Source organism: Mauremys mutica, chromosome 4 (genome assembly GCF_020497125.1).
Source record: "Mauremys mutica isolate MM-2020 ecotype Southern chromosome 4, ASM2049712v1, whole genome shotgun sequence".
NCBI classification, from domain to species: Eukaryota; Metazoa; Chordata; order Testudines; family Geoemydidae; genus Mauremys; species Mauremys mutica.
This window is the reverse complement of record NC_059075.1, coordinates 24272666-24288793: the sequence shown is the minus strand read 5'-3', so window position 1 is coordinate 24288793 and position 16128 is coordinate 24272666. Positions and strand designations below refer to the sequence as shown.

Here is a 16128-nt window from a genome sequence, read left to right as displayed (position 1 = left end):
ACCCCAATTTTGTGAGCATTCATAGCCTGCCATACAATTTCTATTCCCCGATGTGGCCCTTGCCTTCTTCAATCTATCATATAGTTTGGTGAAATTTTATCACATAGTGACTGCTAAGAATCCCACGCACACATCCTGCGATGTTTTTCTGCAATCACAATATGGGCGAGTTCAACAGTTTTTTTTAAAATCAGTTCTGTGATATTGGAAAAAAAAAAAAGACAAAATAAATTCAAATCAAATAAAAATGTCATAAAATAGCTCTCTATTATCATCTAGAAGCACCTTTGTTTCCTTCCTCTTGTCACTCGCATTTCAGCTTTATTTTTTAAAACCTTCAGAACTTGTAACCTGGAAGACTATTTACATCAGGCCAGATTCTCTGCTGCATGTTGCAGAAGGCTTAGCACAGCACAGGCAGGAAAAAGAAAGAGGTGGCTGACTCCCACCTTTTCCCTCTCCAAATTCTGACCTGGCTGCAGGGCTGGCTCCAGGCACCAGCATTCCAAGCAGGTGCTTGGGGCAGTAATCTGCAAGGGGCGGCAGTCTGTGTGTTTTTGCGGCCCCAAGCAGCGCGCCGAATTGCCACCGTGGACGGCGGGGGCAGTCCTTGTGCCGTTAGGGCGGCATGCACATTTCCGTGGCGGCGGCAATTCGGCGGCAGCTTCTATGTTCAGCTGTCCGCGGCGGCGCAGCTTCTGTCTTCCGGCTGAAGACAGAAGCTGCCGCCGAATTGCCGCCGCCATGGAAATGCGTGTGCCACCCTAACGGCACACGGACTGCCCCCGCCATCCGCGCCAGCAATTTGGCACGCTGCTTTGGGCGGCAAAAACAGTAGAGCCGGTCCTGCCTGCCTGGGGGCCTGCCTGGTCCCTAGTGCAACTTACACCACCCCAGGTAACCCACTCAGAACTGAATAAGTACTATCCAGCATGCGTACGGAGTGCATTGAGTATAAACTCTTTTGAGCAGATAAGCTCCACCAATGCAAATGGTGACTTTTCTTGCCTGCACTGAGGGTTTGCACTGATACACTTGCTCAGTGGTTCTCAAACTATTGTACTGATGACCCCTTTCACATAGCAAGCCTCTGAGTGCAACCCCCCTTATAAATTAAAAACACTCTTTTAAATACATTTAACACCATTATAAATGCTGGAGGCAAAGCGGGGTTTGGGGTGGAGGCTGACAGCTTGCGACCCCCTATGTAATAACGTTGCGACCCCCTGAGGGGTCGCGACCCCCAGTTTGAGAACCCCTGTGCTAGCTGCTGAAATTAGAGGTAGCCCTCAATATAGACAAGGTCTCTGTGTTTTGTACAGGATCACGTACACTGACTGTGTTGCACAAGTGATAGTAAATCTGTTGGATTTTTTTTTTGTCATTTAACCCATGACATGAAAAACTAATTAAATGCTTTTAATATCAACTTTACCAGTGGAGAAAAATGGCAGTTGATCTAATCTTAATCCATATTCTTGGTCTTGGACTATTCTTTCTTTTCATCTTTTTATACTGAACAAATTTTCTTTCTTTTTTTTTTTTAAACCTAGTGTTATTTCCTGCTCTCTCTTTTGGTAAAACTTCCGTTTTCCTGTTTGGTTATAAGGCTTTATGCGTACACTCTCAAACTGCATTACTGCTTAGTTTTGTTCCGCTCTATAAATTGGAGAAACAGAATATCTGATTTAGCACAAATTACATGTGACAGACTGATAATACATTGTTTCTGAATCTTCTGCTAAATCCTTTCCTCAATGGCAAGCTGGTAAGTACCTGGGGACTCTACTGTGAATATATAATGACTTTGTTGAACAAAACTCATGTGGTGTAATATAAAGAATAGCGTGGCCTATTTAAACTGTTATTTTCAGAAAGTTTGTGTTTCAGTTATGAAAAGATAATTCTATTTTTGTGGCAATAATAGATTGCTCTGATTCTGGCTTCCAATGCTGAACTTGATTCACTGGGGCGAATTAATCTCTGGTGCAAGTCAAATGATTTCAGTGGAGTTCTCAAGATTCATTTGTCCCATTGAGAACTGAACGGGGAATAAGAACTCACCTGTGTGGATCCCATTGAAGGATTGAGGCCTTATATAGTTTGTTGTGTTGTGTTGTGTACAGTTATGCATGTGTCTGTGTCCTGATTGATAGTGGCGTGTTTGTAATTTGCATATGTTTGAATTTTTGAAAACCTTTGTTTAAAATGTTGTTCTACTCAAACACACTCCAGTGGCTTGAGAGTGTTTTGAAAGCATTAGCTGGTGTCTAAAATTTGCATTTTCCGTTCACAGTGTAGTTTCTGATTGTGCATGTTATTTCAGTATTCTCCAAAATTAGTTACTTCTTGTTCTTATTTCTATAAAAAGGGAAGTAGTTTACATTAGCAATGGCCTGATCTTGTAAGGATACTTCATTACAAGTTTATATCTCAGTATATGTAATAGACTAATCAAGTCTGTGTCATTTTTTTCCTACACTTACCATCCTGATAGTTACTTCTAAGAACTTGGTGTGTGTAGTGGAGGTTGGTTGCAAGATGGCTTGTGGGACGCTATAAAGTACCACGCTTTATTACAGGAAGAAACAGTGAGTGGGTTAAAGAGTTAATGGATCAGTGGAGTGCTGGAGAAGGTGGAGGTATGCATACGTTGCTTAAATAGCTTGAAAGTCAAGGGAAAGCTTCTGCCCTGGAGTATGGCATGTTCCTATGTATCTGACAGGAATGATTTTTTTAATGACTAAATTGCTGAGTATGAGATGCCTTTTGTTCAGCAGCTGTTTATAGTATTTTCAGATGCTGAGTTGATGTGCTCCCAAGTGGAGTTTGCCTTGCAACCTTTTTTCCTTAAGTTAATTGTTCTATTTTGCAAGAATGTATCAGAACAGGAAACAGAAGAGTTGAAACGAATCCACCAGCTACTACCCATAATCTTAGCAGTATAAACTAAGTGCTGGGGCCAGATTCTGCTCCCAGTTTCATTGGTGTAAATACAGAGCAACTCCATCAGCCCTGATCTGATTCGCTACTGACTCGCAGCTCATATGCCATTTATATGTGGGTACCAGACACTAACAAATCAGAATTCTCTATTCATTTGCATCAGTGGTACAGCAGCATAGAATTGGTAGGAGATTACAATCAGACCTCTATGAATCATCTGTTACTCTGTCTCTTTACATATGTTATGCTTGCATCCCAGGTTACTTGTAACTTGCTGCATCAAAGCACTGAGACATGACAGTGAGGTAAATAACTGTGAGCCTTATTGAGCGTGTCTGCACTACATGAATTTTCACACAGAAGTGACTAAGCCCCCAGAGTCCTGGCCTACCAGGACTGGACTCTCAGAGTAAAACCTGGATTCTCTATGACTTGTCTCTTTGGTTTCCAGCTCACAAGTCTGGGATGGATGTCTTCACCCATTGCTCAATACAGTGTTTTAATAACCTCAGAAAGGAGAACTCGATTAAGGGGAACACCATCAGCGTAAGGAGCAACTTCTGAACCCTGTTCTTTTATAACAGACACATAGTAGTTGGCCTCGAGCTTGTTATTCACACAAACCCTCTCTGTAAACTACTTCCTTATCTGACAGGCATGTTCTGAGGCTTAATTCATTAACAGCATCAAGCCTTTTTGAGATGTATGGATGAAAGATTCTCTCTCTCTCTCTCTCTCTCTCTCTAATATGCAGTGATGAGCTGCTAAAATCTTAACATAAAAAGTTCTGATTTAAGTGATGTGCCACAGTATGTATTTTTTGTACCAATAGGGTTACTATATATCCGTATTTACCCAGGAGGAATTTTTAAATTTTAAAAATTCCGCCCGGACGGCGATTTAAGAACCAAAAAGCCTGACATCTCCAGGTAAATACAGATGTATGTTAACCCTACCTAAAGTTCTTTTTTAAAAAGATGGGCCTGAACTAGAAATGAGCTCCGTTTCACATGTGTGGGTCCCCGCCACTCCCTGGGGGTGTGCTAGGGTGACCAGATGTCCCGATTTTATAGGGACAGTCTTGATTTTTGGGTCTTTTTCTTATATAGGCTCCTATTACCTCCCACTCCCTGTCCTGATTTTTCACACTTGCTGTCTGGTCACCTTAGGGTGTGCACATGTGTGGGTCCCAGCTGCTCCCTGCCCCCCTTGTTGAAGCAGGTGTGCAGGGTTAGTGCCCTGGGAACTGCAGGGCACCAGTCTCTCAGGGGCATGGGGCAGGGCTGGCTGTGGGCAGGGAGTGCAGCAGGGGCTGGCTGCAGACAGGGGCGTGGGGCAGGGCTGGCTGTGGGCAGGGGGTGCAGCCGGGGGTGGCTGGGGCCTGGGGTGCAGCAGGGACTGGCTGCGGGCAGCGTGGTGGGTACTCACTGCAGCAGCCCGATGCAGCCCAGGCCCAGCAGAGCTGCTGGGGAGCTCCAGGGCCAGAGGTCCGAGGAGCAGCAGCAACAGGGCCAGGAGGCAGCCCACATGGCTCCCGCAGCGCAGCGCCTCCCGGCGGCCGGGAGGAGGAATTACACACTTCCCAGCCGGAGCCCATCAAAGCTTCCCTCGCAGGGAAGCCAGTTAACAAGCGGTTCTAAAACCACTTCAAAATTTAACAACCGGTTGGTGCGAACCAGCTCCAGCTCACCCCTGTATATATGTAGTTGGGGGTTCTCAAACTGGGTCTCGAGACCCCTCAGGGGTCGTGAGGTTATTACATGGGGGGGGTCATGAACTGTCAGCCCTTACCCCAAGCCCACTTTGCCTCCAGCATTTATAATTGGTGTTAAATATATTAAAAAGTGTTTTAAATTTATTTGGGGGGGTTGCACTTAGAGGCTTGCTATGTGAAAGGAGTCACCAGTACAAAAGTTTGAGAGCCACTGAGCAGGATTATTGTAATTTTTGTTATTGCTATCTTTGGATTTAAGATATTTTATAGCGACATGGGAGTTTTAACAAAGAAGCAATTTAAGGGCCAGGCTGTGAATGGCTATATGCAGGTGCACAGTGTGGATGGATCTTCCCCCTTCGACAGCTCATCCAAGGGCCAGCCACAATTACAGTCCCTCAGTGCAGATCAAAGGAAGTGGAAAGCAGGCTGGTGCATAGCTTGCCCCCTGTGCACCAGACTTCAGAGAGCATTAGAGAAGGGAGCATAAAAGGTGGTGTGACCTGAGCAGATCATTCTGTGCATTGGGTCATAGGGGGGAATGAGGGACCATGCCTCCCGCTTAGTTGGGCCGGTGGCTAAATGCCCTCAACCTTCACAACAGTTTTGATCAAGGGAGTTTTCCACTTGTTCCCACTGCTGTTCTAATGCAGGAGCAGAGTCCTGCCTCGCTTGGTATCTGGTAGAGTAGGGATGGGCAAACTTTTTGGCCTGAGAGCCACATCTGGGTGGGGAAATTGTATTCAGGGCCATGAATGTAGGGCAGAGGGTTGGGCTGTGGGAGGGGAGTGCAGTATGCAGGAAGGGGCTCAGGGTAAAGGGTTGGGGTGCCAGAGAGGGATCAGGGCAGGGGGATGGGGTGTGGGGTGCAGGAGACATCCGGGGTGTGGGCTCCGGCGCAGCGTCACTTACCTCGAGCAGCTCTGGGGTGGCAGCGGTGTGCAGTGGGGCTAATGAGGGCTCCCTGCCTGCCCTGGTTGCCTGCAGCTCCCGGAAGTGGCCAGCATGTCCGGCAGTGGCTCCTGGGGGTGCGGTGGGGTGGGACAGGCAGCTCCGCCGTGCGCTGCCCTCGCCTGCGGGTACCACCCCCGAAGTTCCCATTGGCTGCAGTTCCCCATTCCCGCCCAGTGGGAGTTGTGGGGGGCGGTGTCTGCAGGAGAGGGCAGCCCATGGAGCCCTCTACCCCTGCTCCCCCAGGGGCCGCAGGAACATGGTGCCGGCCGCTTCTGGGAGCGGCACGGGGCCAGGGCAGGAGCCTACCCTAGCCCTAGCCCCATTGTGCCACATCCCGCGGGCCGGATTGAAAGCCCTGATGGGCCAGATCCAGCCTGCGGGCTGTTCTTTGCCCTTCCCTGTGCTGGAGGATCCTCTACAAGTGATGCTGACTTTGGATGGGAAGTAGAAGTGGTAGATTCTATGGCAGGAGAAAATTAGCAACCTAGTCATATCTGCAACAAATGCTAAGATGCCAGATATGGGAGGTGTTTTGCTTGTAGTAATTTGACTGAATGCTTTTTTGCCTTGAAGTTTGTAGAGCACTGGTATTTTTAAGCTCAATTTTAATAAGTTAGTTGGACAGATACTGCAAATATTGTGCCATTCAATAAATAGACATTTCTTTAAATAATTATATCTATTTAAAAAAAACATTTTTTACCCACCCTAATCATTACTTCATTTGGTGTGATGAAAATAATTGAAATAATTCTGTTTAGCAGAGTAGTCCATTAGAGTTTGCAGCTGACCCCGGCTGCTGCAGGAATGTGGTCTGTACCTTGTGTCTTGTTAACCTTTGAGGTTAATGTTCATATATCACACTAACCATACTTCTCGTTATATCCAATTTCTTATTTACATAGGTTTTTTTAAAGGTAATGTTAGCTAGGTTCACATGCTGATATAATTCATGTTACTTGCAAAGCAGGTTTAACCACACAAATGTGACTTCCTGTAAAAAGTGCAATATGTTAAAAACATATTATAGGGTTTTTTTTGTAATTTTTCATTGTGAAGTGGATTTGTTGCAAGGTAGAACAACCAAATAACTTCTGACATCAATAATAAGATCAGGCTGGTGGGAAGAAAAATAGTACAAACCAAGTTTTGATAAACAAAATGAAAACAAAAGTTTAGGAAAACTCTCAGTTTGCAACTTCTAAGAACTTTACAAAAACACTGTAGTCAATGAAGATAACTAAGTGATTATTAGCATCCTCATTTTAAAAAGTGAGACACATTCTTAGCTTTTGTGAAATACCAGGTTATTGGAGCTATGGCTGTTTACACCAGCTGAGGAGCTGCTCCAGGGAAGCAGAGTTTTGTGCAAGTCTGAGAGCCAGTATGGGCTTCAGTGGTACTACTCACATGCTCCAGTACTTTGCTGGATTGGGGTCGGAGTGCTCAACACTCTGCAGGATGCAGCCTTTAGTTCTGAAATTGGTTAGTTCCATGGTCACTGTAATCAATTGTGGGAGTGAGTTCCATGGCCCAATAAAGGCTATAATAAGCTGTCATGGGTACAGGGTGAGCTGCCCTCTCAAGTGCACACCTCCTGGGTGCAATGTCCTGGCCCCAGTGTTCTTAGACTGGATCTCTGGGCTGCAGCTCCCCTGTGTAGCATGACAGGCCCAACTGGGTTTGGTACCTGAGAGCCTCTGAGCAGTTGCTGATTAAAGAGACTCAAAACAGCTTCTTCAAAACAAAGGATTATTTATTAACCCACAGGAACACAGCAAGCAGAGAAAGGGGCTAAAACAACAGAAGGCCTGTCCACCTGGTCTTACCTAACTGTATTCTTTGCTTGCAAGCTCCGGGTAAGTTCCACACAGTCCTACTTCTGATCTTGGGGAGACAGACAGCCCCTGCAGCATTCTCTCATTGTCTCCGAGAAAGATGCAGCTCCAGCATCTGCTGCCTACTCGCCTCCCTTTCTCTCTATGCTGGTGTCTTTAATGGTTTAGTGTTCCTTTGATCTTAGGTTCCAACCTGGGAAAGGTAAACTTGCTATCCTAGCTGTAGCCCAGCAGATGGACATTTCCCATTTTGTAGCTCCCTTAGTGTTCCCTTAAAATACCTTCTCTCTCTCATAATTTCATTTCCTCTTTATTTCCCTCCAACAGCCTCTTTTAGTTCCATGCAGTCGTGCAGGAAAATATCAAACAGGTAAATTGAAGTGCAACTGATACTCATAAAAAATAATACAGATATCTCCCTCGTTCTCCACATAAACATTTTACATTCTCTTTCGTCACAGCTCTAGTATGGCTTACATTATCTTTGGTAACCTTTACAATGAACGTCGTTCTAACTGCTGCTATAGAGGATATAATCCATTAGAAAGGGCACTGAACTGGAAGTCAAGAGACATGGGTTGTGATTATTAGTCATCTTTCTTATGGGAGTCTCTAGGCGCCAACCAAGAACAGGGCTCCATTGTGCTAGACACCTTACAAACATAGAACAAGAGACAGTCTCTACACTGAAGAGCTTACAATCAAAGGGCTCGTCTTCACTGCAGTATTAACTCAAGGTAAATTAAGTGCTGCCTCTAACTTGACTCTCGGGTGACCACTCATCCCTTATTTTAAGGGATCATCCCTTATTTCTTTGATTTGTTCCTTAGGGTGACCATCCATCCCTTATTTTAAGAGGTATTGAAATGTATTAAAACCGATAGTAAGTACCATGTTAAACATTAAATAGAAGGTTATAATAATTCCACTGTATATCTGAGGGCAGTAGAAATATACACTTAAGAGAAAAATACATGATGTGCCAAGGGAAGTGGTGTTTGCCTAAAATGTCCTTTACAATAAAGTATTGTCTCTAATTTTTCCTGTGGTTTTCCCTTATTTCCATCCAACAAAGACGTGCTGTTAATTCAATCACTTTGTGCAAACGTTCTCACTTAAGTGTCATTGACTGGAACGTGGGGAGTCGGGCCTAGTGATTGGATCAAGAGTCGGCAGTCAGGAATTGGAGTCCAGGGTCAGAGTTGGAGTCACATTTATCTTTGAATGTTCCAGACTGCATATGTCAGTTTTCAGGGAAGCCAAACTATCCAGGAAGAAATTATATCTTAACTCATTGATTCAGAGATTTCAAGGCTAGAAGAAACCATTGTGATCATCTAGTCTGACTTCCTGTATAACACAGGCCATAAAACTTCCCCAAAATTATTCCTAGAGCAGATCTTTTAGAAAAACATTCAAATTTGATATAAAAATTGTCAGTGATGGAGAATCCATCATGATCTTCAGTAAATTGTTCCAATGGTTAATTACCCTCACTGTCAAAAAATGTACACTTTATTTCCAGTCTGAATTTCTCTAACTTCAACTTCCAACCATTGTTTCACATTACATCTTTCTCTGCTAGATTGAAGAGCCCACTACCAAATATTTGTTCCCCACATAGATACTTACAAACTGCTAACTAGAGCAGTCAACCACCAGACAGGAAAGCCTGATACCTCGTCATAAATATGGTTCTAACATTGCAACAAAATGAAATGACTCACATGAAAAAACTTTTTTTTAACAAAAAGGAGGGTGTTTTTAGTGACAAACGCTATCGGACATAGCCATAAATGTAGAGAGAGTGACCAATTTTTCTGTAAATAAATGTGGAATTTACTGCTGTTCATCAGATTTATCAGTTCACTTGCAAATAAATAAATAAAAAGTGTTGACAAGTAGGCAGGTAAATTCCAGCAGAGGGAGAAAAGCTGCTGTGCAGTAAATCAAGAAGACTGTGAGACTCAGAGACCTCAATGGTGGACATCACTGAAGAATCTAAGTAGATAGATCAATGAATGGCCATGCTGCTTTATACACAGTGGGGTCTACTAGCATCTGCTATGCAGATGAATGCATTTGCTTTAACTTTTAAGTAAGTTAGTAGTCCTGTTACAGAGCTTTGTCATGTCAGAGGCATACTGCACTTGGAAGGAAATAGTTTAGGAATGGCTAACTATGGATATTACCATTCGGGTTCAAACTGGCATCTCAGTGGGAAAAGACCATTTTAATAGGATGTCTCTAGTCTGGTCCAAAATTATAGCCCAGTGTATGGGAAGCCTTAAAATGTGTGTGAGAGCTCTAAGAAGGGAAGAAGAAAATTCAGAACAGGAATTGGCCATTTTTATTGGGTTAATCACACAACTGTACAAAACTAGTCAGGACACGATGTGTGGTAACGTATTGAATTTGCTGTTACTATGGTGTAAAAGTTGGTGGTCTCTTAAGCACGTACTGCTTTGTAATGAGGCTAGGGTTGACAGGTGTCTGGTTTTCGACTGGAACACCCTATCGAAAAGGGGTCCTGGCAGCTCCAGTCAGCACCACTGACCGGGCTGTTAAGTCTGGTCAGCAGCACAGCGGGGCTAAGGCAGGCTCCCTGGCTCCACACAGGTCCTTGAAGTGGCTGGCATGTCCCTGCGGTCTCTAGGCACAGGGTGCTCAGAGAAGCACCACAAGCTGTCCCAGCACCGGCTCCACAGCTCCCATTGGCCAGAAACCGTGGCCAATGGGAACTGCGGGGGCAGCACCTGCGGGCATGGGCAGCGCGCACAATGCAGAGCTGCGTGGCCGTGCCTCTGCCTAGGGGCCAGACATGGCGGCCTCTTCTGGGAGCAGTGCAGAGCCAGGGCATGCAGGAAGCCTGTTTTAGACCCGCTGCGCTGCTGAGCCGCTGACCAGGAGCCGCCTAAGGTAACTGCCGCCCGGGTGGAGCCCACACCCTGAACCCCCTCCTGCACCTCAATCCCCTGCCCCAGTTCGGAACCACCCTCCCGCACCCAAACTCCTGGAGCCCACACCCCAAACCTCTTCCCACACCCGAACCCCCAGCCCTGAGCCTGCTCTCCAAATCCCTTGGCTCCAGTCCGGAGCCCCCTCCTGTACCCCAAACCCTGCACCCCCGCCCAGTGAGGGTGTGAGGGAGGGAAGGAGGGAGGGAGGGGGGCTGGAGTGAGTGGGGGTGTGGCATCAGAGAAGGGATGGGGCAGAGCTGGGGCCTCAGGGCAGGGTGGGACGGTGCAAGGGTGTTTTGGTTTTGTGCAATTAGTTGGCAACACTAAATTAGGCCCATGTTTTTAGCCTCCTCATGTTCACTTGACTCTAATGGAAATCCAGGCTGGCAACAGTGGAGTCGGACACCTTGCATGTTGATGCAATGTAATATAATTAAAAAATCAATATAGAAATTACCGTAATTACATTTTGAGTGTTATGTGTAATGAAATAGCGTAATGGATCTGCTACAAAAATCTCTATTCTCAGTAATAATTTTTTTTAGATGCATCAGGAAATTTATGTATAAATTTCAAAGTTGTGGTTGTTAAACCATGACTAAATACAAATGCTGATATGATCCATACTGTTCTGAGAGAGAGAGAGAGAACGTAGGCTATTCACAGTCATATGATATAAAGTGTTACCGTATGCCTGCAGTGCATTCCCCTGCCTCACAGCATTAACAGCGATTTATGGCCCAGAAAAATAGCTGGGGAAACTTCCCTGGTAGCTCATATCATTATCTGGTTTAGATATAAAACAGTGTAATAACCCATTCCAATTCCCACTGAGATCAGTAGAAAGACTCCCCTTGATTTCAATGGGCATTGGATCGGACACTTTATGACATATTTGGTGGGAAGTTACTATAGCAGCCGCAGGGGTAAAGTGAGAAAATAGAATTTAGGCTCCTTAGTTCAAGGTGATGGGCGGTAGGCTAGAATCAGGTCCTGGGAAGGACCATAGGGTTTGCAAGTGATGAAGGACTTTGCAGAGAGTGATTTTCCTTGCATTGTGTGTCGTCTTTTATGTTGCTTCTTTTATTTCATTGGAGGCCAAGTAATGGACCTGATTCTGTTCCTATTGAAGTTAATGGTTAAAAACTCCCATTGACTTCGGGGGAAGCAGGAATTGCGCCTGGTATTTTGTACTATCGGAGAGTTAATTAAAATGCCTCAGCTACTAAAACTGACTTGGGAAATGCTGCTGTAATGTACCTGCCCACCTTTAAAAAGAATAGTGCAACATTTTGGGGTTTTGTTTAGTCACACAATGTCAATATTAGAGCTGTGTGGAGGGCAGGAGTTCCAGTTCATGAAGCATTTTGCAATTTTGAAATTTAGCTTCATTCCAAATCAGAATGAAAACCAAAAATTGATACATTTTTTGTGAAGGAAAATTTTTAAAAAATCATTTTTCATTGAGCACGATGTTTTGATTTTGACTTCTTAAAATGTTGCATTTATTATATTATAGTACAAAATTTCAAAATGAAAACTCATTCAAAAGAAATAAAACATTTCAATCTGAAAATATCAAAACAGGACCTTTCAGTATTGTCCGAACTTTTTTCCCTGGTTTTCTTCCAAAAGGAAATTCCAGTAAAATAGATTTGATTTTGCAAAGCATTTTAATTTGGATGAAATATGGTTTGGTCAAAATTTCTCTGACCAGCTCTCATCAACATGAATAAGGGTGCAGATGTGCAACAGACATCATGGAGGACACAGCATTTGGCTGCTGAAGGCAGATGTACTTCACTCTGCAGCCTGTTCTTGATGTCCTAAACTTTCACTGACTCTAGGGATAGTCGCTTATGATCAGCAGGTACCCAGCCCTGTCTTAGTTTGGCCTGTAGTTAATCAAACAGCTGTTTGTTTGTTTTTTATAAGCAAACATATGCATTATAATGAGAAAGGGGCGGGGCAAGGGGACAGGACCATGAGCTCCATTTTGTAGCATGAACTATCCTCCCCTATAAACATCAGAAGTTGAATTGGGCTTTTCAGAAAAACCTTTCAAACAACTGATGTTTTATGATTACTCTGCCAAGAGGTTTGACCAAGTTGTTGTTGTTGTACTTAAAGGCCCTAAAGGATTTTGGCCTCATTGTACTATAATGAAAAACCATTCCCTGTCCCATATAACAAGACAACAACAGGTGGATGGACATGGGCATATCCCTTATAAGACCTAAAGTACATACATAAAGAATACTAGTGTTAATATTTCAGACTGTACAAGCTACTTCTCCTATATGCTCCAGTAACGCAACCTACCGATTTTCATGCTCTGAAGTAATAATAGCCTATTATTCTGGATTTCTCAGCTTTAGGATAATTAATGGATTGTCTGCCAACATAGGGCATGCTGTCTGACACTGTCTGACTATTTATCATACTTATCAGCATCACGTCTGAGCATATCCCACAGGTAGAAATGACAACAATGAATCTCTCTCTTCCTTCCTTGATGGCACAAGAGATGATTGGAGTTTTTTCTGGTTATTGTTTGTTTCTTTGCTTGGTTTTTTAAAGATTAATGAGACAGCTCTTTAAGTGTTACCACTTTTCATTGGCTACTTGAAAATGCTTTACCATCCCTCCACCCTAAACCAGGACCACCCAGAGGATTCATGGGGCCTGGAGCAAAGCGGGGAGCTGCGGCGCTTGTACTCACCCAGCGGCCTAGATCTTTGGCGGCATTTCGGCAGCGGGGGCCCTTCAGTCGCTCCGCGTCTTTGGCTGCACTGAAGGGACACCCCCCCCCCCCCGCTGAAATGCCACCGAAGACCCGGACCGCCGCTGGGCCAGGGCTCGCGGGGCCTTATGCTGGACATAAACCATAACAATTTCACTTATATTTTTAAAAGACCATAGGCCTGATCCTGCACTGCTTACTCATGCAAGCCTACTGTTGTGTGCAGGATGAGGGCCCAGATCTTAGATCATAGAAATTTTGAGCATTTACCCATTTCTCGTGAGAGTAGTTCTAGTGTCTGTAACTGCTGGGAATTCAGGGTAGCAATAGTTGAAATACAGGTTGACAGTCCAAAAATGTCAGTGATGGATGTTCAGTATTATGTTCTGTGTTTGTGTGACCTCAGCTATATACCCAATGATATCTGTTTCATATGGAAGATGTATTTTTTACAGTAATCTGGGGGAGTGCACCATTTGTTTTAGCTTCTATTCCAAGAATAAATTTCAGTGGGAGGGAAATAATATTCATGTGAAATTACAGAACAAAAATAAACATTTACAGTAACTACTGTATAATGATTATGCACTTTAACAAGATATTTTGTTGCTTGAAACTGCAAATGCACACTAGGTACTCATAGGTGCTGGAACTAGGGGTGCTGGGGGAGCTGCCACACTATTTGGCTTGAAGTGGTTTCCATCATATGTGGGGTTTACAGTTTGGTCCAATGGCTGTCAGCACCCCCGCCCCCCCCCTCACACACACACACAAAAAGTGTTCCAGCACCACTGCTAGTGCTAAAAAATATAAAAAATTTAGATGAAGTTCAGGAAAAAAAGCAACCTCTGTTATATTTCTTTAGATGGGGAAATCTTCCAATCACAGTTCCCCCAGAATACTCCAGAATTCATGTTGTCATTATCTACATTTATTTAAAATTGTTCTTCACATCTTTAGCTCAGGTTGAAAATAACTGAAATACGTGAATCCAGATATTCTGATTTTTTTAATATAATCTTGTATTTCTTAACATTTTGGGCTACTTCTGAAAGATGATTATGTCAGTAATTAAACTGCATCTCCCCAGCCCCTTGATCTTTCCTTCTTTGCTAGTAAGCTGAAGTAAAACTGTTTTTTAAAGAACCTGTGCATCTTCTACAGTGTATTTTGGGACTTCTAAATGCGTCATCAAGTTCTGAGTATTACAGACAGTAGCTGGATTAGTGTAATTGATTTCTTCATTTTACCTAACAGGGCTTTTGGTTTGAGGGTCCACTTGCTTCCAGTTTAAACTTTACTCCAGTTAATCCGCCAATGAGCTACAACATATTAATAATTGTAAAAGCAGATATGAAAGGCCTCACTTGTCAACAGGTGCAAATTAAATGGAGCATTAATGCTTTTTGTTCCCTTTCTTAAAGTATTCGTGAATTAAGTTTCCACTTAGGTCCTAGTATTGGTGTACAAGATTAAAAAAGAATAAATTCAAGAAAAGTAACATGCTGAAGTGTGTGTATGTGTTTACACACACATTTAAGCATTAAAACATTAATTTGGCAGGCACCATGCAAAATGCCAGCCTTCTGAGGGTTAATAGACCAGACACGCAATATATGGTTTAAATGTATTTGATAATTGTGTTTTCCTCAGAATAGTTTGCAATAAACCGCACATTTACTGTATTTTATGGTTGTGTTACTTTTGTTCTCCAGCGAACAGAGTATTTGCCAAGCCCGGGCTTCAGTTATGGTCTATGACGATACCAGTAAGAAATGGGTGCCAATAAAGCCTGGACAGCAGGGATTCAGCAGAATCAACATATACCACAACACTGCCAGTAACACCTTTAGAGTAGTTGGAGTTAAACTACAAGATCAACAAGTGAGTAACTGTCTTTTGTGTCCTGTACATTATCCTTTGATCTCTAAAGCTGTAATCAGTTATATAATTAATCCTACTCCTACTAAGTGTATATACATTTATACTCTGCTCCATAAAGCCGTGTCCTGTGTGATTTCTTGATCCAGGACTGTACCTCTATTTATTAGAGCTTGTTATTTGTCCTTTACATGAGAGAGAAATCTCATGGAAGATTTTGTGTGTTTTTCGCTCCATTTTATTATCCCTATTTTCTACTGAAGTCTTTGCTCCCTGCTACTCCCCAGCTGCTCTTTACTGCTCCATCCATGGTACAAACTTCTAGTGTTCCTGCCAAATAAGAGATCATTCACACTCCCTGCGACTCCTGCCTTCTCATGATGAGTAACTAAGTTCTCATTTTGCATTTTAAAAACCTAAGCACATATTCTGATTTCATTTACAATGGCGTAAATGGAGCTATGTGGGATTTACACCATCAAAACTGAGTTCAGACTCTGCTCCCTAGTCAATGGCTGCCTGTATGATAGGGGGGAACTGTCAGCAGCAGTGTCAGGTGTGTCAGGTTGAAGTGTGAAGGCATTTGTTCCCAGGAGCTATAAATAGATGTCTCATTCTAAATGTAACATTCACATTCAAGTGAACAAATCACATGATTTTGTAAACTGTTAAATCAATGAATTAGTCCCACTTTACATTTTAGAACAAGGGCCTGGGAGTCAGGAGTCCTAGCCCTGTCATTCACTCGTGTGATCTAGGGCGTGTCACTTAACTTCTCTGTCTCCATTTCTGCCTTTTGTAAAATGTAATGATGCTTACTGCTCTGCTTTGAAAAGCGATCTGTGGATGGGAAGTGCTACATGTGTGCTAATTAGACAATCTGATGCACCCACCGCCTTCATGTTTTTCAAAGGGAAACCCAAATAATTTTTGGAAAATGTAGTATGTTGGTTTTCAACTATTTACAGAGTACTTCTGAAACTGTTTAAAATATTTGTTCATCTCTAATTTTATCCTTTTCTGGTCAGCAAAGATGTTATAAATATACATAAAACTTGAATCTTGCATTTTGAATAGAGCTGAAATATGTAA

General features: G+C 43.3%; 1 protein-coding gene across 11 annotated transcripts in view; it reads left to right on the top strand.

The window, feature by feature from the left end:
* Nucleotides 1-16128, top strand: part of EVL (Enah/Vasp-like) — a 226675-nt gene that overhangs the window by 105551 nt on the left and 104996 nt on the right. For 10 of the 11 annotated variants that reach the window (XM_045014715.1, XM_045014720.1, XM_045014721.1 and 7 more), the window contains one exon: nt 14871-15039. In XM_045014715.1, coding sequence (XP_044870650.1) covers nt 14871-15039 — 169 coding nt within the window. Of the gene's footprint in view, nt 1-1629; nt 1769-14870; nt 15040-16128 lie in introns of those variants that run through there. The other variant, XM_045014723.1, reaches the window with a different exon arrangement.